Raw genomic sequence first — 25,978 nt, 5'->3', positions numbered from 1 at the left:
GTATGCAATGTGCCTTGCTAAAGACAGATGTGCACGATAAGGAATGGTTTATTTTGACTGATCTACTTACTGTAGGGATGAACCAGCTGTGGACTGATCAACTTACTATAGGAGTTGACAGGATTGACATTTTAGATGCAACCAAATGACTGTACTCACCTACTGTTAGGAAGAGTTACAAGATCAGTTTCTGATATAACTTTATTTAGTAATTCATATCTTGTAGTTTGGTTACCAGCTATCAATGCTTTGCAATCACATTTCTCCCAGCAATCACAGTAAGCAGTAGGTGAAGTTCTCTTCAATCTGTGAATTGTATGACAGACAAGTTAATGACAATTTTTGCACACCACACGCAATATCCATACACATGTACATGGACATGCACAAACCACACACATACACACAACCAATATACACAAATAAGCATGCACATCATGAATATGCACACACCACACATACAGATCTACCGGGTATGCATACACGCACGCACACACACATACATGCACATATATACATAAAATCCAGACAGACAGACAGACAGACAGACACAGACACAGACACAGACACAGACACACACACACACACACACACACACACACACACACACACACACACACACACACACAGCATAACAAATGTTCCTACCTGCAGTCATGTCCCTTATGACAAACCCTGGCACATTCTGTACAGCAACACAGACTACCTAGTAAACCACAGGTTCTACATTCAAAGATGTCCTGGGAATTAAAATCAAACGTAAAGTTACTCATTACATTGTATATGTTCCTAGTATCTCATTCTTGGTCACCTTTCCCTGTACAGTAATAAGGTCAGTGTGGCTTGCTGTCCTTTTTGAGTACAAGTTTATTACATGTGTGCCATTCAAAATTAAGTTCTGCAAATTTCTAATGCAGGAGTGGGGTGTGGCTACTACTACCCTATTTGACTATACATACATGTGCTGCCCTTTGGCATACATTTTCTAGCTCTTTCTTGTTGGGGGCATCCCTAACACCTTCAGCACAATTGGTGGCAACACTACAAACTCACCTGGTTAATATGTTCAGTGCCTGTCCAAGTAAAACTGCACGTATCATTACAACATAGTACTTGAAGTGGTGAATTATTCAGATTGCTTCCTGCAGGGTAAACCATCTTCATTTTGATTTCCTTCTCCAAAGCTTCTCTCTCCTCCTTCTTGTCCGTCTTGGCTTTCTCCTTAGCTTGGTTCTTAGAAATCATAAGGATGGCATCCAGCACAATAACAGCTGCCGCATAGGCTCTCCCATTGACAGCAGCCATGAATGGTGTATTACCTTCAGTATCCCTGATAACAAAACAAAAGTGAGTTGGCTGAATTAAAAATCAAAATTATCAACAACCAAATATTAAGTTATCATCTGTACAAAAAATCCTACAGTAGTTGTATCATGACCAATGGTTCAATTACATACAAGTAACGTTTTCCCTGTTCAGCTTGACAGGCTTTACCAAACTGTCAGTTTGCTGGCTTTACTGCTAGACACCATAGTGGCACCCAGAAGTAAAACAAGTAAACCGACAGTTTGACAAAGCTTGTCAAACTGACCAGGTGAAATGTTACCTGTAAGTAACTAGGACCCTTGGTTGTGATACAAGAACTAATTATTACAATGTTGTACCGACCAGATGAAGCTCAGAAGTCATACAATCCACATACACTCCCATCTCAGAAGAACACTGTTCAAAACTGAAGTGTATCATCAGGAGAACTTACTTACTGTTTGTTGTTTACTAAAATAAGTACTTGCTTGGCTCAAAGTCAGCAAGGTTCTAACAGTGATATAGTAATACAGTCCACAGTATAAACAGAGATATTTAAACTTTTTGAGAAATCACACAAAATTGAGTAAAAGTGAAGCTTTCATCCACACCTGACGGGTGAGTAAGTCCAAAGGTGTTGACGAAAGCTTCAGTTTTGCTTTCACTAAATATCAATTGTGTGTAAAGTTTGAAAAGTTAAAATATGTATGTTGATTTAGTAACCTACAAAGATGAGCTTAAGTATTCCACAATACTATACTTACTTGGCTGTGAGTAAATCTGCAAGATATGGCTGCAACAGAGAGCTTTCACAGAATAACTTGAGAATCTGCTGTGCATTGGTTTTTCTGTCCTCCACAGTGAGATTGATTGGTTGTCCACTTGCCATAGAACCTGGAGATGAGAAAGAACTAGCTGAACCAGCGGTAGCTGCTGTGGTTAGACCATCCTCTTCATGATCTGTAACAGATTATATGTTAGGGAGGGTCATTTTATACAGTAAAGGTAACTGCTCAGAAAGCTGGACCTTGCCAAGTAGTGATGTTAGGGAGGGTCATTTTATACAGTAAAGGTAACTGCTTAGAAAGTTGGACCTTGCCAAGTAGTGATGTTAGGGAGGGTCATTTATAAACTTCCCAGAATGCTGTGCCTTGCCAAGGAGAGAGTAACAGATTATCATCTTAAAGTGGCCATATGGATGAAGATTGGGTATTTGTTTTTGAATTCAAATTTATAAAACAAATTTATCATAGCTTCCTACTTGAAAAATGACTGTGAAACAACTCAGTAATTTGTAAAAGACTGCTACATATGTAAAATCTTTGTTATTGTACATACAATAACAAACTTTTTACACATTTTTTTTTTAGCTTTTTGCAATATAATGACTTACAAACACAGACTTGACTCGGTAGGCAGAGACAAATTTAGCAATGTTCTCCAAACGCAGCTTGAACTAGACTGAGGCTAGAAGGAGCCTAAGTAGAAAATTATGCATAGTAGTTATTAGTACAAACATTCTGACAATTTCCTGTGCTCCCCTTACGTATACACATGTAATCTGGTGATGACGTACATCCTCTGATATTTCCTGTGAGCATATTTGAACACTGGTTTGTGAACTAGATGCCAGGAGGAATGGAATGTTCAGGCTTATGAAAATATTCTGTATAAACTAAAATTAAATAAATTTTTAATTGTTTCACATTGATTTTTCAATTAGGACACTATGACAAAATTGTTTTATAAATTATAAAATCTTTAATCCAAAATAAAAACCCAATCCTCATCCATATGGTCACTTTAAAGGCCCAGGATTAGGATTACAATTTAGGTCTGACAAATAGTTGTCTAGCAGTCATAGAAACGTTACGTTCAAAATAAAAGAATGATCCAATACCACGTCTCCACTGATAAAGACATCACTGATGTGAGAGAACCTGGGATTGGAAACCTGGCTTTTATTTAAGGACGGCTATTCCATATAACTCAGTAACTCCTTTTCACTGTTGATGCATGTCACTAATACTTACCGGAATACAGAGGAGGATCTGGAGGCCAGTTAAGTGGTGGTAGTGGTGGTGGTTGGGGGTCTTGAGATGCTGCCTCTCTGCTTTCTTCCTGACTTGCCAGTCCGCTACTACTAGCACCTGACCTACCAGCTGATATCGAACGACGCATCATTTCACGGAGAGACATACTAAAAGAAGAATGTTACAACAATGAGTGTAATGATCAAAACTTGGTATAACCAGACATGTCATCTGTCTGAAATAATGCATGGTTTCCTCACCAAAGATAGAGGATATAAAAAAGAGAAAATATGCATTATGACAAATCAACACAGAAGAGGAAGATATAACTCCAAAGCATCATTTTGTCTGATTTGTTAGTTCTGTCACTAACCACAGTATTTCTTTGCAGTATTTTGGCGTGTTATACCTTTATTTAACTATCTGAACATACTTACAATAAACTAATTTCATTCTTGAAACAAAATTTTCTCTCATTCATACATTTTGATTATATATTGCAAAGGGCCGTCATATTTTTTCCTTATCAAAATGCTTCTGCGATTCTGATTTTTATTCTGATTATGACTGTGGTTCTGGTTCTCGTTCTGATAATGAGTCTGGTTCAAGGATTCTGATTCTGGTTCTGATCCCAATTCTAAACTCATCCAATGTGTGTTTAGCACCTGACAGGGGTGCAGACTGGAGCCCTCTAGTCCATCACAGTCTAAAAATTCCTCTACATATACTAGTATACGATGCATAATCCATATATCTTACTTTCTTGATGCTGATGATCCACTACCACTGGCATTGTTTGCTGCTATGACATTAGCAATGGCATCCATAGCATTGGTGACAGCACTAATATGACTACTGACATGGTCTAGAGCTGAACTCAGGCTACTAATACTACTACTACCACCACCTGTGGTTGGAGGGTTGTTGGTTGTACCTGAACTACTGCTTCCTGGGGGGAAAAAAAACAACAATAACAAAATCAAATATATATTCATACAAATTCATTGTTAATCTCTCAGTAAAAGTTACTTACAAAATTTCAGTTATTCACCAACCCTGTAACTTGTTCAAGAAAAGAATGTTTTCAACAAACTTCAAATCAGGGCAGTTTTGAGGATAAGTACACATGACAACTCCTGAAACCATCCTGACTTGGGAAATCAACAGGTCTTCTAAAACTACCCTAACTTACAAAACCTACAAGAGGTCTACTGAAACTACTCTGAATTACGACAGTTTGAGGTCTACTGAAATCACCCTGACTTATGGAACTGTAGGTTTACTGAAACCACCATTTCAGAACCTAAAAAATCAACACCCTGGGGTTGGTGGTTTATTGTGGGTGGTTTGAGATAAATATTTAAAAAGTATTTGTATACTTACCATTATCTGCATTAGTTGTAGGATAACACATAGCTACACATGTATGTAGTATATTCCTATTACCGTCACAATATTCCTTAGTGAGTTGTTGGATTTTACTCTCTCTGGCAGGGCTATCTGTAAATTAACATGATTTAATTTGTAAGTTGTAGTATTTTTACTATTGATTTGCTGAGGTTTTAAATCCAAGTTTAAAACCGAAGTAAAATGAGTGGAAACTTACATAAAAGTGCAAACGGTTTGTAATTATTTTGGTAGGTAACAACTGAAAACTCAAGTACAAATGTAGCTTTAAACTACTTGCAACCCGTAACGTACATACTCAGCTAGCTGAACAGCTCTCTTAAAATGGATGTGTGTGTGTGTGTGTGTGTGTGTGTGTGTGTGTGTGTGTGTGTGTGAGTGTGTGTGTGTGCGTGTGCGTGTGTGTTTGTGTGTGTGTTTGTGCGTGCGTGTGTGTGTGTGTCTGTGCGTGTATGTCTGTGTGTGTATCTGTGTGTGTGTGTGTGTGTGTGTGTGTGTGTGTGTGTATGTGTGTGTGTGTGTGTGTGTAAGGCAATAACTGCCAAAATCTGTTACTGCTACCTACTTGTTTCTTGTTCCAAACTATGTAAATACACTTTGACTGCTTCATAATCACATTTCAGTATATATGGAATCAATGTCTGCATCTGTAAATAAAATACAATACATTAATATGTGAAATCTTCACAGATATATTACATTTACTGATACAGAAAACTCTGGACAGTCTTTTCTAGGGTCACCAAAGTTTTACAGATGCTACCTCCTCCCTCCCCCCCCCCTCCCCCAAGAAATACAATACATCGAGTAACATTGAAGTATTAAAAGCACTTTCTCTATGTGCTACACTTGTTTATAGCATTCATATCAAGTGTAAAAGTATGCTGTTTCAAATGGTTTATTTATAAGTCTAGCATTGGGCATGGACCCAAAAATCAATTTGGTTGGATTTATTTACCATATTATGTGTACAGCTACACAAATATGTTTAGGTGATTCAAAACTGTTCAGAGTGTTTGATATTACAAATAAGTCATTATAATACCTAACAAAAAAAAATGTTTTTTTTAAAAAATATTCCAGTTGTAGCTAGTTCAGTTTTTAATCCTCTTCCTACCAGGAGGATACTAAGTATTTGTTTGTACACAAAAAACTACAAGTTGTTGAAAACAGGATTAAGACGCTTACCTGTAACGCCATGACTATGACTGCAGCTCTGTTTTTGAGTATACCAGTGATAGTATTAGTCATATGATAAGTACCAACACTAACACACTGTAATGGTGGCATATCAAGCCATATAGGATCTCGTATACCACCTACAGCATCTTTAGCTAGGGGATAAATAGCACCATTGCCATCCTGCAGTATGGTACAAGTGTCCTGTCAAATGGTGTGAAAAAATACAATGGTCAAAAATGGGTAACATTACAAAGGCACTTAGTGTCATAATATACACACATGATACACATGCACAGACACAGACACATACACAGACACATACACATACACACACAGACAGACAGACACACAGACACACAGACACACAGACACACACACAGACGCACGCACACCTGCACATACCTCCACATACACACATGCGATACATATGCAGACATACTCCCACCCAGCCACACAATACATACACAGGCACACACATACTAAGCACCTGCCCATCTATGATACCTCCACACACACACACACACACACACACACACACGTTCCAATAACTATTATAATTAATGGCATATCATACACATAGGTAAGTGAAATCATATCATACCTGGCCAGCTGTGTGTAAAGCAACATTCCTTTCATTTTGTCCAATAAATCCAGCTATCTCAGTAGGAAAGATACTCTCTGTATCTATCTTACCAGCACCAAGATCATGAACTACAACCTTCAAAGCAGACCCAGTCTTAACTACAACATGTACACCTGTACAACAAAGAATACAAATATTCAGATCAATTTCTCAGAAATACTGTAAAATTTAACTTTCCACAGTATTCTCAGCAACCCAAATTCCCCCCACTCCCCCCCCCCCGAAGAAAAAGTTAAGAATTTGTTCAATATCATACATTTATAAGAATATTTCAGATTCCTATAAGAAACAAAATTACACATTATTCTAAGATATATATAAATGTAATGTTAAAATTTCAACTGAATTCTCAGCAAACTCCCCCACCCCCTCCCCACCCCCACATACACACACCAAAAATAAGTTGGAATTTATTTTCAAAATCGATTATTCATACTACACAATCTTTGAAATTTCTATAAAAAAAACAATTATACAAAATTCTGATTCTAATTCTATCACTATAAATACATTCAAAACTAAACCTCTAGGAACATTCAGTTTTATGTAATAACAATCAGACACACACTGTACAAACTTCACAACCTGTATATTATCATTCTAACCTCTAGCATCGACTGCAACAGCCATGATGTGAGAGTTCTCTGGCAGTATTATCTTCTTAGGAGTGCGTTGAAAACATTCTGGTATTTTTGGAGATGTGTTGGCTTTCACCACCTGAAAAAAAAAATATGAATATGAAATACATACATTGAAATCAACTGTTTGTCTAGGTGTCTTAGGAATCACAATTACTGGTTAGTTTAGAGTTTTTAGAAGTTCAATGCAAAAATAGCTCAACACGTAAATTTTGCTACCCAAGAGCTAAAAATTGGTCAAAACACAATCAACTTGTTCCAGCATTTAAACATCACAACTACCCAACATGAAATCAGGGGAAAATCTCTCTACAGTCCTGTAAGACTGACCAAAGGGTCTTACATACCTGTCACTTGTCCAATCTCAGTAAATGACAGCCCTGTAAGACTCTTACATACCTGTGATTGGTCCAATCTCAGTAACTGACAGTCATGTAAGACTGATAAAGGGTCTTACATACCTGTAATTGGTCCAATCTTAGTAACCAACAGTCCTGTAAGACTGATAAAGGGTCTTACATACCTGTAATTGGTCCAATCTTAGTAACCAACAGTCCTGTAAGACTGATAAAGGGTCTTATATACCTGTCACTTGTCCAATCTCAGTAAATGACAGCACTGTAAGACTCTTACATACCTGTGATTGGTCCAATCTTAGTAACCAACAGTCCTGTAAGACTGATAAAGGGTCTTACATACCTGTAATTGGTCCAATCTTAGTAACCAACAGTCCTGTAAGACTGATAAAGGGTCTTACATACCTGTAATTGGTCCAATCTCAGTAACCAACAGTCCTGTAAGACTGATAAAGGGTCTTACATACCTGTAATTGGTCAAATCTCAGTAACCGACAGTCATGTAAGACTGACAAAGGGTCTTACATACCTGTAATTGGTCCAATTTCAGTAACCGACAGTCCTGTAAGACTGACAAAGGATCTTACATACCTGCCACTTGTCCATCTCAGTAACCAACAGTCCTGTAAGACTGATAAAGGGTCTCACATACCTGTAATTGGTCCAATCTCAGTAACCGACAGTCCTGTAAAACTGACAAAGGGTCTTCTGATGAACCAGTGGATAAATTCTCTCTGCTTGGAAACTTCACTGCAGCATAGTCACCATCAACCTAAACAGAAATATACTCCATCAGTGTCTGGACATTGCAACTGCTGTATTATGTCCACAGACAGTGTAAATGTTTTAGGTAACACTTCCCATAATAAACTTTAGCACTTTACAATTACCAGGGGTAATAACACATGCACACATCTACAACAGCTCACTGCCTGGTTTTTTATTTTACTTCCTAAACTCCATAGAGAGCACACAATCTATTGCAATCTCTGTATTAATGTAAGCACATAGGATTAATCCTTCACATAACAACATTTATCCTAGTAGGTAACCATTTATACAGTCGAGTTGACTGGCGCACAGCTGTAGTTCAAATCTTGCCCTAGGACATTCAGAACAATTGACAAAGGGGAGGCTCAAACCAGCCAAACCATACTATGCCAGCTACTCTTTTTGATCATTGTGACTTCACAATACAAAGCTGTTACACCCAAAGTAACGTTGAAATTATTACAATCTTTGTTTCACCTTCTATACACTTGTATACACTCCACATTAATAAGACTGTGTTATAACTAATCACTGATCTTCCTACCTTGAGAACTTTTCCTATTGGAGCATTTTTCACATCCTCTACAAAGATGACATCTTTTAGTGGCCATGATTCCTCATCAGACTTCTCACTTGTCTCTTTGTGAGGAGATGGTGCTGATCTCTTACTGCCTCTCCCTGTATAACAAATTAACAATCATTTCAGACTCTCAAATTGGACAAGTTTCTCAGTCTCTCATACATGATAATTAACTTCAGATACAAAAGGTTAAGTGTCAAAGCCTGCAATCAGCAACACAATTACTCACTGAGAGTTACATTCAGTTTAGTGATGTCAACAACAACAGTGTAGCAAAGTCTAAATAATCATGACAGACTCAGTAAGATGTTGTATGTCGTGTCATGGCTGCTACACCCTATGAGCCTCCACAGGTCCACTGCATGTTACTTCACTTGAAGGGATGGGTTACCAGGGTGCTCTTACAGGGTATATTTCATACACTACTACCAGTATAAGCGACAAAGTCAAAACATTCATGGCTCAAAGCATTTTACAGTCGGCTGGTCAATGACCACGACATGCAGGTCACAAGCATGTCATTAATATTTTGGATTCTACTAAAACTGAATGTCATAGATTCTGTTCATTAGAAATAGTACAGGAGAGTCCAAGGATCTATACAGTCTACTTACTGAGAGATGAAGCACTTGAGACAATAGATACATCACTACATGTAGACGCTGGTGATGGAGGTGGTCCCATCTCAGTTTTTACTTCACTCTTATTCTCAGCTTTAGTCTCGGCCTTCTTCTCCTCTGGTTTGTCAGCAGAACGGATCTTAAACCGACAAACTTCAGACAGATTCCATGCCGAGTCCTGCAGTTCACCAACTTTAGGTGTTCCTCCAACAACTGTAAAACCTAGTGCTCCCGAGTGGAACAGAGGCTTGCTTATCAAACACACCTGGTTATCAAATAACAAAGATATGCAACACAAAATGCTTAAACAGCAAAACTGAAAATGCCAAGAAATCTGTGAGACATATTTATCTAGTCAAAGCAATTTCAGATCAAAGATTAACTGTTATCGAAACAGGTTTTACCCCACAGCCGTCTGTACACTGAAGAGTATAATGTTTTGATTCTTTATTTTACATTATAATAATATCAGTGTTTTTACAGTCATGTCTGTATCATTACATGGTAATGCTCTATATATTCTTAAGTACCCGATATTTAACTTATTTAACTTATCTTTGATGGGCAAAGCCACATCAATTTCGATTGTAAACTGTTGACATTTATATGCAGTAATCAAGTTATTATTAATTAATTACTTAATCATTATTATTATTAATTAATTAATTAATTAATATTGGTTTAAGTACTGAGTAACGAGTTACACTTCGGCTGTACGTAGTATAAGGTATTCATTTTACAAACTAGTCACACACTATGCACTGTATTTTCTCTTCTCCCACATGAGAAGCGTGAATGTACGTTCTTACCTACCCAGCTATTACTAACTGGGAGAAACCTGTGAAGATTTCAACTGCATCAACTTACCTGTGTACCTGCTACAATGTGTGCCTTTTGATTTACTAGTTTAGGTTTACGTAAATTGGCTTTATTCCGACTTTTCTCCAGTAACTTCTTTCTTTGTATAAATGGCAGTACTCCCCTACAACACCAAATAACATGACTATGTTATACACAGAGCAGATAACAGGTTGAAATCAAGTTTCTAATTTTTTAACCTCAGAGAATTCTGTGATTTATCCCTTAATAGGCAAATATCATTATCATTGTGATTTTGTGTCATTTTTCTCTGAAATCTTTTAATTTTGATTTCAAAGTTCAGAATATTAATGTAATTTGAAACTAATTGTTGGATGTTTTTTCTTTGGGTATTTTGCAAGAAAAATGCCGAAAATACTATTGAGTTTGGAAAACAATTAAATTCTTTTGGTCTGCTGTACAAAAGATGAGAACATGCACACACACGTTCCAATGTCCTTCAAGTCTGTTTTGGCATACATAGCTAAAAAACAACTCTCTATTCATCATTTATGCGTACACCTGCATAATTTCACTCCAGTGTCATTCTACAGATAAACCCCTACTTACCACCAGTAAAGTGCTCCCGATTCCAGCCTGGCACAAGTATACAATGAACAGTTGTAAAGAGCTACTATTTTATCTGTCTGGAACTCGGGAAATAACTGTGCTGGCTGTTCTAGTTTGGGAGCAATGACTGACAAACTCTCGTCAACCCAAGTAGCAACCTGTAGGATAAATACCAAACCTTCAATGTCAGTATATATGCAAAACAGAGAACCAAAATATCATGTCCAGTACATACGAGTCTAAATTAAACTATGGGAAACATCTCTAGAAATATACAAACTATGTACATAGCTGTAGACTACAAGTACTTCCCAGAAATGTCATTTTCATTTCATTTTCCACTTCAAAACATTGAAATACAAGTTGCAACTAACTTTGATCTACACCACATCTTCAATACAGTATGTTTCAAGTTACCGTTCACCAGCTCTGTTTGATACCACCACGCAGAAACCAATAAGAAACTGCATATTCTACAACACGATTGCAATTTCTTGCTACATTTTGTCGATTATGAAATAAATCACTTCAACATACTGCATCTACATGCAGACAAGCAGACACCAATGTTTTGATGTCTGCAATTAAGGTGGCAGGTTAATTCATTACATTTAGACAAAATGTTGCAAGTTACTGTATTCATTCAAGTAGACCCATCAAACAATTACTGACAATGCTGTTTTCTTGTACATCATACCACAACTGTACAAAGAATAGACCACAGGCAGACTTACCTTTCCAGATTCAGTCAGTACTGTAGCTCTTACATTACATGATGACATCAAAATGACCTTCTCATTCACTAAATTCAATGCCGGTACTTTTGGGTGATGTATGTTAGGATTCTGTGGTAAAAGAAATTAAATTCATTGTCAGTACTATGATGAATTCTGTCAGTAAAATATCCTGTTATGGTTTTGCCCTTTGGTGATTCATCTCAGATTCTTAGTGGCCAAGCAACTTGTCTGTGTGCCTCTTACAACTGCAGTCTGTGTTTGAACCGATCCAGCCACAGCTGGGTTTGACTAAATTTTCCCAGATCTGTATGTACAAAGGTTGGTGCTAAGGTTGACACTTCCAAACAATACAAGTTTTCCAAAGGTACTCCAGTTTCCTACTGCATTAACACTAGGGCACCTGAGCTCTACATAAGTGGCAGCAATATTTCAATTTCTGAGTTTAAGTTTTAATACAGTGTTGTTGTAATTAGTGTTTTGTAATAAGCTAAAATCAGAATTTGAGTAAATTTGGTGGTTACATGTATGTCATTAGCTAACTGTTCGACATGTTGTACATACCTCATTGTGTTTGTAATGTAATAAGCAATTTATTACATATGTTGTACATACCTCACTGTGTTTGTAATGTAATAAACAATTTATTACATATGTTGTACATACCTCACTGTGTTTGTAATGTAATAAGCAATTTATTACATATGTTGTACATACCTCACTGTGTTTGTAATGTAATAAGCAATTTATTACATATGTTGTACATACCTCATTGTGTTTGTAATGTAATAAACAATTTATTACATATGTTGTACATACCTTAGTGTTTGTAATGTAATAAGCAATTTATTACATATGTTGTACATACCTCACTGTGTTTGTAAGGTTCTTGTTCCATCCATTTCCACTGATACAATTGACCATTCACAGTAATGGCTGTCAACTCACTATGTAGTGCTGCTATGTGACTAAATCTCAAGTTTTCACCCTGTAAAGAAACAAGTACTGGTTTCATCAGCCACATATAAATATATGGGATGATCTTAAAGTCAAGCAACTACACCTTAATTCTTGGCATATGTAACCTCAAGGTGGCTAGTCAGGCAAAAGCAAAATGTAGGAATGATGTTTGAACTCAAAAATCAACGCAATCGCAACCACACATGAAATACAAAGCACAGTACTTAAACTACAAATTATTTCTAAATTAATTATTTGGTTTTTTTTACATAGATGGGCCATGAGAAATCCAATATGGCCCCCACTCTACATCTCCAAATTTAAATAGATTTGGTGACCCATGACCTTTGACATAGAGGTCACGAGAATTCTAATATGGCTGCTAATGTTTACCTTATCTGGCCACCATTCTACATCTTCTCCTAATTGCAAAGGGTTTGGAGTTGGTTGGGATGACTTCTTGGCATCTGAACTGGCTCCGTCTTGTCCGGCTGCTTTGCTGCCACCAGGAGTTCCATCACGTAGACCAGCATCCAACCAACGGCGATCACGTACACGAAATACTGGATCACGGTCCCTCTCATTGGAATCTCGGTCTCTCTCTGTAGACAAGAGCAGAATTGGCACTGCTTGACAGCAGTTCCATTACAACTTATTGAGGAATACAACAAGGCCCTCATCATAACTACTAGAAATTATCTGCAGTCACTAACAATTAAGATAAATTCACAGATTGACACAGAAAATCTCTCAAATTCCAATGAAACTTCACTTTAAACTGACCAAACACTCAATTTTGAGTTAGTTGGAGGATATATTGTTTCAAGTTTCATGATATTAATTGTAGAGACATTTCCTGCTTTCAATCACCACATAGCCAGGGACCCCTATCTATGACACAATGAGTATAATCAGTATGGACCCCTTATCTCAATAGGTAACAATAAGGCTCACCAGATCTTCCAAGAGCACCCCTGCTACTTGGCCTGTTCCTGGAACCATAGACAAACATATCTTCTGAGAACATAGCATCTGCATCTATGATAACGCTGGGATGGTCATTATGAATGCCAGCATCTAACAGGGACATCAAATCATCTAGTACGAAAAAAAGTATTCATTACTAACGTTCAAAAACAAAAACACATTACTGGAGTAGTACAGTGCACCCTCTAGTGATGAAGAACAGAAATGTTTAAATTTAAAGATGATACACAAACTGCATGACCCAAATTTTTACATCTTGGTTAGATTTTCGGGACAATTTTACTCCAAACAGATTTGGAAAGTACATGTAACTATAATTTCTTATTAAGTCATTACCAAACTTGGTAGATTTTCAATAAAATTTATTTTGTCCTACCTCCTCCAGACATGTAACTTTCATTTTCATCATCATTATCACCGTCCTCATCATCTCTGTTCAACAAGTTATTGACTGCCATGTTGACGTCTAGATTCTGATGACAAAAAAAAAACAGTACTTGTGTTACTACGATTGGTCTGCACACTTCCTATGCAATCACTACCAAATATTTAATATACAAACCTTGACTTCAGTCAGGTCAGGGTATGTGATAATAGCATCTTAGATCCTAGAAACCCAATGCAGACAAATAAACTCATCAACTTGTTCTTCGTAAATTCTGATGATGTATCTATCAAAAAGTTCTGAGACAAAGAGATTAATGTACTCACAGTTCTCTGTAATTCTCTGATTATAGCAGCTCGACTCTTTCCCTGTAACACACTCTGTGCTTGGGCTACTAGTTCCTCAGGTACAGCTGCTGCATGTACTGGAGGTCTGGTTCCCACTATCACACCACCACGCCCTCTGGTCTGTGCTCGCACCACGCGACCTCTGTTCCGTGCTGGCGTCCTTGAGCTGCTGGCATTGGTACGAGATGTACATGCTCCACTGCCTGAACCCCATCGCCTATTAACATATACAGATAAATGGAGTATTCAGTATTTGCATACACAAAACATATCTAGTACCAGTTTCAAACAAATCTACTGTTTTATTTCTCTGTATACTTTTCAAAAATACATGTTTTCGTAGGACCTTGTAACATAAATTGATAATTGAGCTTTGTTCTGCTTTTACGGTAATACATTACAAAGCAATACAAACCAACAATAGGTTCAATTACTGCCCATTTCATGTTAGTGTTCACTGGCTTTGATACAAGAACATAGAAAACCATTAAGAAACTGCACAGGCCATACTTTAAGACTGGCTTTTTGTGACATTTTGTCTACATGAAATGAGCTAACAAGCTAACATACCCACATAGACATCAAAATGTTGGCACCCACGTGTCTGCATCTTGTTGTAGTACATTAAATAGTATACTTCAGTTAGATAACATGTAGCACAAAACTGTGATCATGATCATGACTAGTTACACAAGGGTTCCCACACACTAACCTGTATCTTGAAGTGTAAAATGTGCAGTTTCTTACTAGTTTCTGTATGGCTGTATCACAGCCAGCGAATGCTAACATGCAACGAGTGGTATCATCATGTTATAGGCATAACATTAATATTGGACATAATACAACACAAAGCATTACCAAACTGTATACTACTTGTTACTTACCCTAGAGTAGAACCTAAATTTCCAGACCCTTCTGATCCAAGTAACAGCCATGGACTTTCACCACTTCTAGAACTTGACCGCCATAGTACACGACTAGCATTGGGACCTTTGCCTTTTGAACTGAAATAAATAAGAAAAAAACACAACATCATAAACAAACACAATTTTGTTTGATTAAACGCTTACTATGTACTTTTTTTTCATAAATCAGTCAAGATTGGGCAATCAATTCCCCCCCCCCCCCCCACACACACACACAAATTTATTTACATCTAAAAAAATATCACTTTGAAAGTTTTGGCAGATAAACAAAAGTTGCAGCTATTCTTGAGGAGTAGTGGATGGAGCCAGATCCATTAAATACATTATATAGCCAATGGCCTAATCTCTGTTTAATAATCAGGAGAAATGCTACTTGTCCCATGAAACAAGTACTTTTAAAACCACTGGCCCAAGGCTTCAAATCACTTCACTTATTTACATTTAAAAAAATATCACTTTGAAAGTTTTTGGCAGATAATGAAATGTTTTGCCTCTATCTTCAGAAGTGAATGGAGCCAGAACCATCCACCATATTATACAGCGATCTCTGATTGGTAACTATGAGAAATTCTACTTGTCCCTTGGAACAAGTACTTTTTAAAACCAATGGCCCAAGGTTTCAAATCACTACACTTGTTTGAGACGAGTAGAACTTAAAAAAGTCATTACTTAGAACCCTATACATCTGATCATCACCGTCAATACCCATGATGTTTTAAACTTGCCCCCTCCATAGTACATGTAATGTTTTATACTCACCCTTTATTGACTTCTGCCTTTGTCAGATCCAACTTTTCTACACTAATAGCATAGCTGACTCTACAAATACGACCATCCTGAAAATACATGACAATAGGAATCATTAATCGATGTTAACACTTTTTGCTCCGTGTTTGTGCTAATGTTGGCGAACCCCAGAGTGAAAGATATAAGGAAAAGGATAAAGTGGTCGTTTCTAATAGAATCTGCCATAACTGTTTGGTAACTTGGTAAAACAACTTGGGAACTGTGGTAGATTTTACCTACATACCACCACCCTTAGCAAAAACACTGTTGCTGGTCTGTATGTATTCCTGTTATAACATTTATTTGTCCTCCTTTATGATCACACTGATTTAAAGGGGCCATGTCGGATAAGAATTCACACTGGGTTGAGAAACACAGCTGTCTGGCAGAGCTATAACAAACACCGGTCCTGTACAAATGAATGGTCACATCTAAGCTGTATGGTTCCAGTGACAAGACACAGCAACAAATTCAAGAACCTTGGATTGAACCATGAGCCTTCAACAAATATACACATAACTGAAAACAGTGGATATTTGTAACTTACCTCAAGAAGAAAAGCTACATGGTTTGGACCGACAGCGATTTCCTTGATGGCTTGACTCTTTAGTGCAGGAAGTGAAGTACTGTGAAAATGACAACACAAGACACTTACAATTAATTCCACACTGTGACAAAATTTGAAGTGAACACACATCAACAATTTCACTCTATACATACAAGTGTAGTCTAGAGGCTAGCTGTGGTTTTGAATCTGTTTTCATGTCTAGCACAATGAGGCGCTGAGATGAAATGTTTAATTCAAACAAAACTACCCACACAGTAAAACATTATGTCTTGTTAATCAATCACAGAATTCTGCTCAATAAAAAGTTAGCATTTATTGTGAGCAGGTACGTACATAATGTCGAAATCAGTATATTTGTCTTATCAGGATGCTATGTACACATCATTCTAACAGGTGGGGGATTACTCATTTGCATAAACAACTTTTGGTTCATGATTTCTTGTTGACCTAGACCAGGTGAATAGAAATCTTGAGATTGGAGGCCACAGATAGCCCCTAGACTAATACAAGATGTAGAACCTTGCAGTTTTTGGGTGATAGGATCCATGCAAAAACTGCAACTCATGGAGAGGGTTGAGAGTTTGAAAAGGGCACAGGAATGTGATATAATGAATCAACAGTTGTCCAGAGGCTTTGTCTTGCCAACATATGCTACACCCACACATTTAAAGTGACATTTTAACAAAAAAGGGCAGATTAATCACTTGACTTCACATTACTAGTCCCTCATATACAAATTCGAACAAAACCTAATTAAAACAAGTTTCAGTCACCACACAAAACATGTCAGAGTATATGTTTCACTTCTGTGACTCGGCATTCTTACCTTGCCACACCCTGTCTGTTAATCTTGTCAGCAACCTCTCGGAGTCTATGATACCAAAAAAAATGTAAGGAAACAGTTTAGTTTTTGATTGGTTACACACCATTCTATACACTTACATTTGTACATCATCTACCATAAATGTACAGCACATGTCTGGACCCACTATTAAACTATTATGAACTATTACTGAAAAAACCACCCAAAAAGATCATCATAATTTAAACACACAAAATGTATACAAATGTACATGTATACTATAAAACATATATACCAAATTACACACACACACACACACACACACACACACACACACACATACACATGTATGGATACATACATACATACATACATACATACATACATACATACATACATACATACATACATACATACATACATACATACATACATACATACATACATACATACATACATACATACATACATACATACATACATAAATTACATATATACGTGTGTATGTATGTACATATGTATGTGCGTACATGTACGTGCATGCACGCAGATACACACACATACATGTATTTGTTTGTGTACACTGTTACATACATGCACCTAAAATCAAACACTCACACACATACATTCATACTCATTGCTCTCGTCTCTACCCAGCTGGTAAGTAAACCTCAGTCCTGTTACAGTGTTAGTGAAGTTAAAATTGACCCTCAACTGGGTTATATGGCTGTAGCTTCAGACTTTCTACAAATGTACATACAGATTAAATTTCAAAATATGACATACACAAATATATATAAATACCCATTACAAATAAATTTGGAAAGGAATATACACATATACACAACTAATATATACTATATACACTTTAACCAAACTCCTGTTCTGGTCTGCCACTTTGGTTGCCAGGGAAGGGGGTGGCTGATACAAAAAATGTAACTCACATAGTTGACAATTTATAAAAAAAATGTAGTTCCTGTTTCAATTTTGTCAAAACACAGGTTGATTTATCAAAGAGTAATTAATACAGCCATGATAATCTACTAAGTACATGGACTAAAATCTAATGGCCTTGGTCTAACAGACCAAAGAATTTGAATAACATGTCTCAACATTTTAGCAGACAAAACAAATCCACTGCATTGCTCGTCTGAACTTGAACTTGAATTCCTACTGCCACATTTGCATTAAACTGTAGTACAGTATGTGCCCCAAAATGCCAAAAGAGATCATAATCAGTGTGTCCTCTAAGCAAATTTGACATGCCAGTGACGCACACAATATCTGGTGACGCACCAAAATTTGGTGTGCCCCGCACCAAAATTTGGTGTGCCCCTATCTCTTACTGTGTGGTGACTCACAAGAAATGCCATTTTTTATCATTTTGACTCACAACAACAAAATTTGGCTATTATTAGAGGGCACATTGAATTCATAATCAGTTTTCTTTGTCAAAGGCAGAAAGTGCTAAGAAGGTAAAAGCTGGTACCTGAGTTCCTTTTTTTCCTTATCAGGGTTCACTACTTTAAATTTGTGAGGTAGTGGTAACATAATCTCTAATACTAAAATAAATTAAGATTACATGAGATTCATGGGTAAACTCATATATTATGAAAATCATTATGAGGGCAAGCTATCCTACATTTGTACTTACAAGACCATTCTTACACATACATGTACACACACACACACACACACACGTGCTTGCACACACACACATACATACATACATACATACATACATACACGTACACACACACACACACACACACACACACACACACACATTATATCAAAATTACGTTGTCTGTTTTTATGGTCAATCTTGATGGCTATTTCATTGAATCAAAACTGAAGTTGGCATTCATTTACTAGTATCATGTGTGATGCATATTAAGGAACATGGGGAATGGTAAGTTCCACGGCACAGAAACAATTAGACCCTGGTAACTTCAGCTACCATTATCATTTTGGCATCATCACCTGAGATGATTTGGCAAAAATAATTTTACAGTAAAAGAAACATCTTGGGTACTGGTGCCAAAATGTTTTGGGATTAGAAGAGCAGTGCCAAGATGTCTGGGACCGAATGGATTTGATGCCAAAATGTCTAGAAACTCAGAGTTACTGTATTCACAAGTCTGCAACCTGCCTGCTGTAGAAGACTGAAGTCCTTGTTTCGATTTCTGATAAATGTGTCAGATTTTTAAAATTCATATTCAATTGTTGAATTGAGTACATCTTCTAAATTTTGAGGTTGAGAACTTGGCCATCAGAATAGTCGGGATAATAATAAGCAACAGATGCAACATCCAAATGTAAGTTGTCTCTGTTGAATATTCACTACGGCTAATTTGTTAAAACTTGGAAATAAACACAATTTTCAATAAGTTTGTGTTGGATTAGCATCTCATTCTCATAGAATGGTGAAAATGATCCGCACCATCTTGTCATCAAGGTTAGGTTGACAAGAGGAGCACATAACCGGCAACTCCTCGTTTCTATAGTTAACCGCTTGGTATCATTAACTATTTCGTGCAATCGTAGCATACCTTATTATGTATAGGGTATAATTTGCTGGTCTTACATATTTTATATACACATTATGAACCAACCGGTTGAAATGCATCGACATCACACACAACAATGAAAGTCGCCATATTGGGAAAATTAATGAAAATTTCGAAACAAGAACCGTTCTCGTTAGATAAACTTCATTTTTATGCCGTTTTCCGTAACAAATCAAAATGCATGATGTGAGTCAAAATGATTGACATCATAAGCACTGCTTACTGCTTCATTTGAAGAGCGAGAAGAGATAATATCGCCCGTGCAGAAAACTAGCATCAAATGTCCAGCTGATGGGATATTCGACATGATTGAAAACGCATGACGCGACAGACCACGCCAGAACCTTACCTATCGTTCAACTGGTCTTCAGTTCCCGGAAGAGGGTGCACTACAAAATGAATGGATGTCATAATCTTGTAAAAATGTTAAACTGTCAATTTGTGATGTTTGTGTAGATAGTCCTGGTAAAATACTGGTGAAATGTAAGAAATTACTGAGCGAGCTTTGTCGGCGACGCCATCTTGAATTTCCCCTTGACAAACTACAACAATTGTTCTTATTGGTTTACGGGGAAGGGATCGAGAGCACTGCCAGAACTGAAATTTGATTGGTAGAGAGTTCAGACTCCGAACTGCGAAAAGTACATGCGGAGAATTTATAATATGTAATAAATAGCATTAAATTTGTAGATTGACATATAAAAGAGAAGTCCACTGAGTTTTAATAAAGTGCAGCAAATAAAAAGGGCTATTCTTGACTTGAAAATATACAGCTACAAACAACGACTCGAACAGCACTGAGCAGTAGAAAATAAATAAAATTGCACCATCTGTGCGCAATTAAGTCAGTCTCCATCCTGTCCAATACTTGTAGGTGAGATGGCTGCTATTATTTCATCACGTACTCATCATGATAATGTCATTGGCACAAAATTGATCGCATGATAACATTTTTATTAATTAATTAATTGATTTGATTCATAAAGTAAGGTAACTTTAAATTCTTTAACAAAAATCAATTTTTAAGACCAATTGTAATGTTATGATGATAGAAAATGTATTGTCGGTAATATTTTTTTTCTGTCTATGTTTCATATGATCCGACCAACTCTATATTTGTTTTGTTATTTAAATTGCTGCCCTCTACGGGGGGATTAGAAAAAGATTATATATAACGATGGGCTTTTTTCCCTCCTTTTTTGTTTGTTGTTCCGGGAGTGAGCGCCTTCACTCCCGACACAACAAAATTGAAAAAAAAAACAGTAAACGAAGGAAAGAGAGGTAAATAAAGATATTGATCCGTATTTACCATTGTGACATCAATTTTGATCCGATTACGTCACACTATGGTAGAACAACGGCATGACAAACAAGATATAAGGGATGCACATATAGAAAATTTACATATATATAGGCTACAAGTGGTAAATAAATAAGGCTCAGTCTACACAAAACTATTCGGTTAAATGTAAATCTCAAGACACTTTTTGTAATATGTCAGACTGTTGGGAATTATGATATGTTCTTTTTGGATGTATAAACACACAAGAATATACTGTATACATACGCTTATACACACCGGACAGTATTTGTCGCATGGCATAAGAAGGAATAAATGGAAATGAAAACGAATAATTTCTCACCTTTTTTCAAAATTGTTATCTTATTATTTAAAACATGTATTAATTTATATGTTCTCTTGGACATATAAACACACACGCAAATATACATACGTACACGGAATGGGTCCACCTAGTGGATATCGAACAATATTTGATAGACAGCGCCCCCAACAAAAATAAATCGACAGTACTTTGTTTTACTGTTTTAGTTTTTCTTGACAAACTTCCGTCATTACCGCTAGTAAATATGAATATCAATCATCCTTTGTTGGCCAAGTTGAGTCTCTGCATATATGTTCAATATATATAATTGTATCGTGATGGGATAAATTAGACAACTTGCATGAGAAGAGTGGAATTATTCTAAATATACGTTCCGATATATACCTCTGGTATACAGCCTGTTTTCAAACTTGTAGGGTGAGCGATAGTCTCGCTGCCAGACTCGTGACTATCGTCCCTAATCTGTTTATGTATGCGGAGCGACGCAGCCGCGAGTCAAGTCCCTCTCTTCTCGCGGCTGGGCCGCTCGGCATACATAAACAGATTATTAGGGACGATAGTCACGAGTCTGGCAGCGAGACAAGGTGAGCGAATACTGTTGTCCGAACTGTGTCCGGGGGTCAATCTTATTTGTTTGTCCAACGGACCAAGAAAAAATAAAAGGGCTCGAGGAATGCAATGGGGGGGGGGGGGTGACTGAACATTCCGAGTGTTCGACTCCTGTGTCAAAACCTGTTTTTAATGTACACGTAGTCAGAGTCCTTGCTTAAGATTGTCTGTAACAGTCAGGTTAAAGAAAAACAAACCTTTTTTCAGTCACTGGTCAGGCGACCATACCACCTAATGTTCGAAAAAAAATTAAATTTGTTTACCACCCTGGGTTTAAGATTCATTGGTATGCATGGTATCAATGCTTGGTTCAATACAATATACTAGTAAGTTGCAGTACATATATATAGTGGACATATGTGTAATGTGGTCAATATTTGCGATTTAACTAACTCATTTTCCAAGTCGTATTTTTGTTACATAATTTTCTTTATGAAGATTATTAGGTATCTAATAATTCAAACAAAAATTCGAACTTGACGTTGTTCAATTCGTTTTAATTATTATTTTAGGGGGTCACCGGAAAGCACCAAATGGGGGGGGGAGAGAATCCTCTGCCTCTTGGGGGTTAAAAATGAACACTGCCAAACAACCAAAAGAATGTACAAATTACATGTAATTAATTAGTACTCGTTATTCAAAGTAATCACAAGGGTGAGGATCATGGGAAATCAAACCTGATCTATCGGGTAAAATGTGACTCTCTCCCCAAGTGCATTTCCTTTAATACATGACCAGCCCCTGTTGAAATGTGTTTTTTTTAAAAACCACGTTAGGTTATATCAAAATACTGTCAGATGTGAAAAAGAACACAAGTCTACGGGCTGGAATCAATGGTAAGGACTGGTTCCCACCGCTGCCACCACATCGACAATTTTAAAGGCATTGGTTGTTTCCATTACTACCACCACAGTAAATATGTGTGAGGGCGCTGTATGAAATCATTTCTGTGTTTGGATATATGAAGGCTTTGAACTCTCAACGACTATCGACAATAAATTGTCGGGACTGAGGTCACCACCCCCACTCCACATGATCACCAATAAATAAAACTCGTTATTCAAAAAGAGGTTAATATTATCAATTTTGGATGCTGAGCTTGTTTTGATTTTTTTTTGCATCGTGATGCAACCTTTGACGCCAGTCACTGACTCCAGCTATCATAATAGTTAATACATCTAATGTATCACTGATGGCCTGATGTACTTTAGTATAAAAATATTTGCTAACGCAAGGAAGTGATTAATCTTGTGCCCTTTGCTGTCACACTAACAAAAGACCCGGTATCAAAAGACTCACAAATGTTGGCCAGGCGAAAAGTAATGACGTCACAGACTGACGTCATACAGACTGGCGAAAAGACCTTGCCGGGCAATGATCGACACGTATTAAAATGTACAATTTTTTTTGTATTTCTCTTTGAATTCTCTTTGAAGAAAAGTTATATCGATCACGAACGTGATTCTATTATTCAAATAGATTTGACTATAAATATCGTGTACCAGAAACATATACATGTACATTTTCAAGTGGCCTTTTTTTCCGGTGAAAAACGAGCTGAGTGGACTTATAGGTGAATAGTCCGTGGGTCGACCATCCTAACTTTCTGTCACTTCGTTATCATATCATATCATATTATGTACAGCTTTGAAGGCTAAAAGCCTATGAGCCGATCAAACGTAAAAAAAATCAAATGTTCAACAGTCCATAGTCCAAAGTTCCACGAATAGTAACATATATATAAATCAAACACTATCCAAGTTTATGTTAATGATGTATTTGTATTCAGCCCAGTGACTGTCTAGAGTGTTTTTGAAAGAGTTGCTAGTATTCGCTGTAACAATTTTTGTTGGCAGTTTATTCCATGCATTGATGATCCGGTTTGGAAAAAAGTTGGCGCGAGTTGACTTCTGACACAAAGACTTCCGAATTAAGTTTCAGTGGGTATTTCGCATTGGAAAAAATGCTGGTTCGCAGAGTATTTACCATGAAGATACTTCCATACTTCTATCATATCGCCCCTCATCCTTCTGTACGACATACTGGGAATTTCTAAGCGTTGTAGGGGATCTTGGTGACTACAAGATCTTTGCAGATATTATTTGTAGAACTTTTTAAATTTGGTATTAGCATACTATATACAAATAATATCTGCTATTTGTATAGGGTTTTTCAGGGGTCGGCCCACGGACTAGAACAGTCGCCACCCATATTATTGTACTATCCATCCAGCAGATCTTAGCACAATACTATCCTGTTAAACACGATATAGACCAGAATCACAACTACCTAAACGAGTGAATGACACTGAACTCAGATTGATGATAATGAAATGACCGGGTATACCTCCGGGGCTACGTTGCGATTTAACACGAAAACTGGGTCGAGTTGATGTCACCGCGCCGAACAAACCTGTGAACTGATCATGATGAGGTGTAAACACGCCATTCATTCATTCATTTATATCTAACGGCATGCGATCTGTCATGACTTGTTCATCAACAATTGAATTGGTTCAGCATTAATATGTCAATTATTTGTCGTTGACGATTACCTCCATAAATTAAAATCAATGCAAATTACAAACGATATATTCATATATGATTATAACTTTACTTCAGTATCAAAGTGTCATTTCGATTTGATAATATATAGTTACTAATTTATGTATAAAAATAATAACTATATATTGAAAATCGAAGTGACATTTAGTATATCATATTGGATGTGTTCCATGGGAAAGTAATGATCATGCAAACTGGAAAGGCCTATTCATGTTATTCGTACAATAATAAATTCAATACATCGTTATATAACCACTAAGATTTTTTTTCTTAAATGTCATTTTAATAACAATGATGAACGAGAAGTTGATAAGTTTCATGATTCGATATAAAGAACCGACCATGATAGTTTAACACCCCATCCCTCCCTCGCTTTACAAATAGGGAGTCACCAGCATTTATGGATGGGGAGGGAGAGAATTGGCGTGCGTCAATTTTTCGGTGGAGAGCCACAATTTTAGAGAAAATGATTTTGAGGGTGAGTCACATGTACCCAACTCATTTTAATATCTAACTTTTAATTACAATGTTTTGTGGTTTTGACATTATTGCCTTCGCCATATATATATATATATATATCGCTGTACCGTATAAGTAAGGAACATCAGACTAACTTGTTTATCAATCTAAAGTAATTTACATGTATATGTAATTGTTTGTCCATGTACATTCGAAGTTTAGGGAGCTTTCACAGTAATCACAATTGGGTAATTGCCAGGGGAAATTAAGCCAAATTATATTGCGTATTTATGCGACCCTCTCACGATTACTTTATTTAAAAAGTGATCGCCTCTCTACAACATGACCCTCCCACATGTTTATATGTTTCAAAAACATATCACTGGGTTATTAAAATGCTGTTAGATGAGAAAAGGGACACAAGTCCGGGCCGGTGACTCAATGGCAAGGACCCACCGCCGCTGCCACCACAGGCCTGACACGGCATTGGTTGTTTCCCACCACTACACAGTGAATGTGCGTAAACTTAATACATATGGAAGTATAAGGGGAGACTTGCACCTGTATTAATTTATTCCTGTGTGTGGCTATAATTGCCATAGCTAAAAGAAGGCCAGACCGCTCAAAGACGATTGATATCACATGTAATTGTCGGGACGGGGGGGGGGGACTGGGGTCAACATCCCCACTGTA

At 37.0% G+C, this 25,978-nt stretch overlaps 1 protein-coding gene across 1 annotated transcript in view; it reads right to left on the bottom strand.

The window, feature by feature from the left end:
- Positions 1-20,538, bottom strand: part of LOC144444227 (E3 ubiquitin-protein ligase UBR5-like) — a 43,218-nt gene extending 22,680 nt beyond the window's left edge. Inside the window, exons 1-27 of the mRNA XM_078133642.1 lie at positions 20,378-20,538; positions 17,483-17,527; positions 16,636-16,714; positions 16,062-16,138; positions 15,261-15,380; positions 14,356-14,593; positions 14,021-14,117; positions 13,612-13,755; positions 13,051-13,286; positions 12,566-12,685; positions 11,698-11,808; positions 10,964-11,121; positions 10,403-10,517; positions 9,526-9,800; positions 8,880-9,009; positions 8,217-8,336; positions 7,176-7,287; positions 6,529-6,683; positions 5,934-6,128; positions 5,311-5,392; positions 4,722-4,838; positions 4,098-4,287; positions 3,339-3,505; positions 2,070-2,265; positions 1,054-1,330; positions 649-740; positions 160-306 (exon numbers count right to left, since the gene is read on the bottom strand). Coding sequence (XP_077989768.1) covers positions 160-306; positions 649-740; positions 1,054-1,330; positions 2,070-2,265; positions 3,339-3,505; positions 4,098-4,287; positions 4,722-4,838; positions 5,311-5,392; positions 5,934-6,128; positions 6,529-6,683; positions 7,176-7,287; positions 8,217-8,336; positions 8,880-9,009; positions 9,526-9,800; positions 10,403-10,517; positions 10,964-11,121; positions 11,698-11,808; positions 12,566-12,685; positions 13,051-13,286; positions 13,612-13,755; positions 14,021-14,117; positions 14,356-14,593; positions 15,261-15,380; positions 16,062-16,138; positions 16,636-16,714; positions 17,483-17,527; positions 20,378-20,439 — 3,857 coding nt within the window. The 5' untranslated portion in view covers positions 20,440-20,538. The remainder of the gene's footprint in view (positions 1-159; positions 307-648; positions 741-1,053; positions 1,331-2,069; positions 2,266-3,338; positions 3,506-4,097; positions 4,288-4,721; positions 4,839-5,310; positions 5,393-5,933; positions 6,129-6,528; positions 6,684-7,175; positions 7,288-8,216; positions 8,337-8,879; positions 9,010-9,525; positions 9,801-10,402; positions 10,518-10,963; positions 11,122-11,697; positions 11,809-12,565; positions 12,686-13,050; positions 13,287-13,611; positions 13,756-14,020; positions 14,118-14,355; positions 14,594-15,260; positions 15,381-16,061; positions 16,139-16,635; positions 16,715-17,482; positions 17,528-20,377) is intronic.
- Between the last annotated feature and the right edge of the window lie 5,440 nt (positions 20,539-25,978).

This window comes from Glandiceps talaboti, chromosome 13 (assembly GCF_964340395.1).
Source record: "Glandiceps talaboti chromosome 13, keGlaTala1.1, whole genome shotgun sequence".
Taxonomy (NCBI): domain Eukaryota; kingdom Metazoa; phylum Hemichordata; class Enteropneusta; family Spengelidae; genus Glandiceps; species Glandiceps talaboti.
The sequence above is the reverse complement of the archived record's forward strand: the minus strand, read 5'-3'. Positions and strand labels throughout refer to the sequence as shown.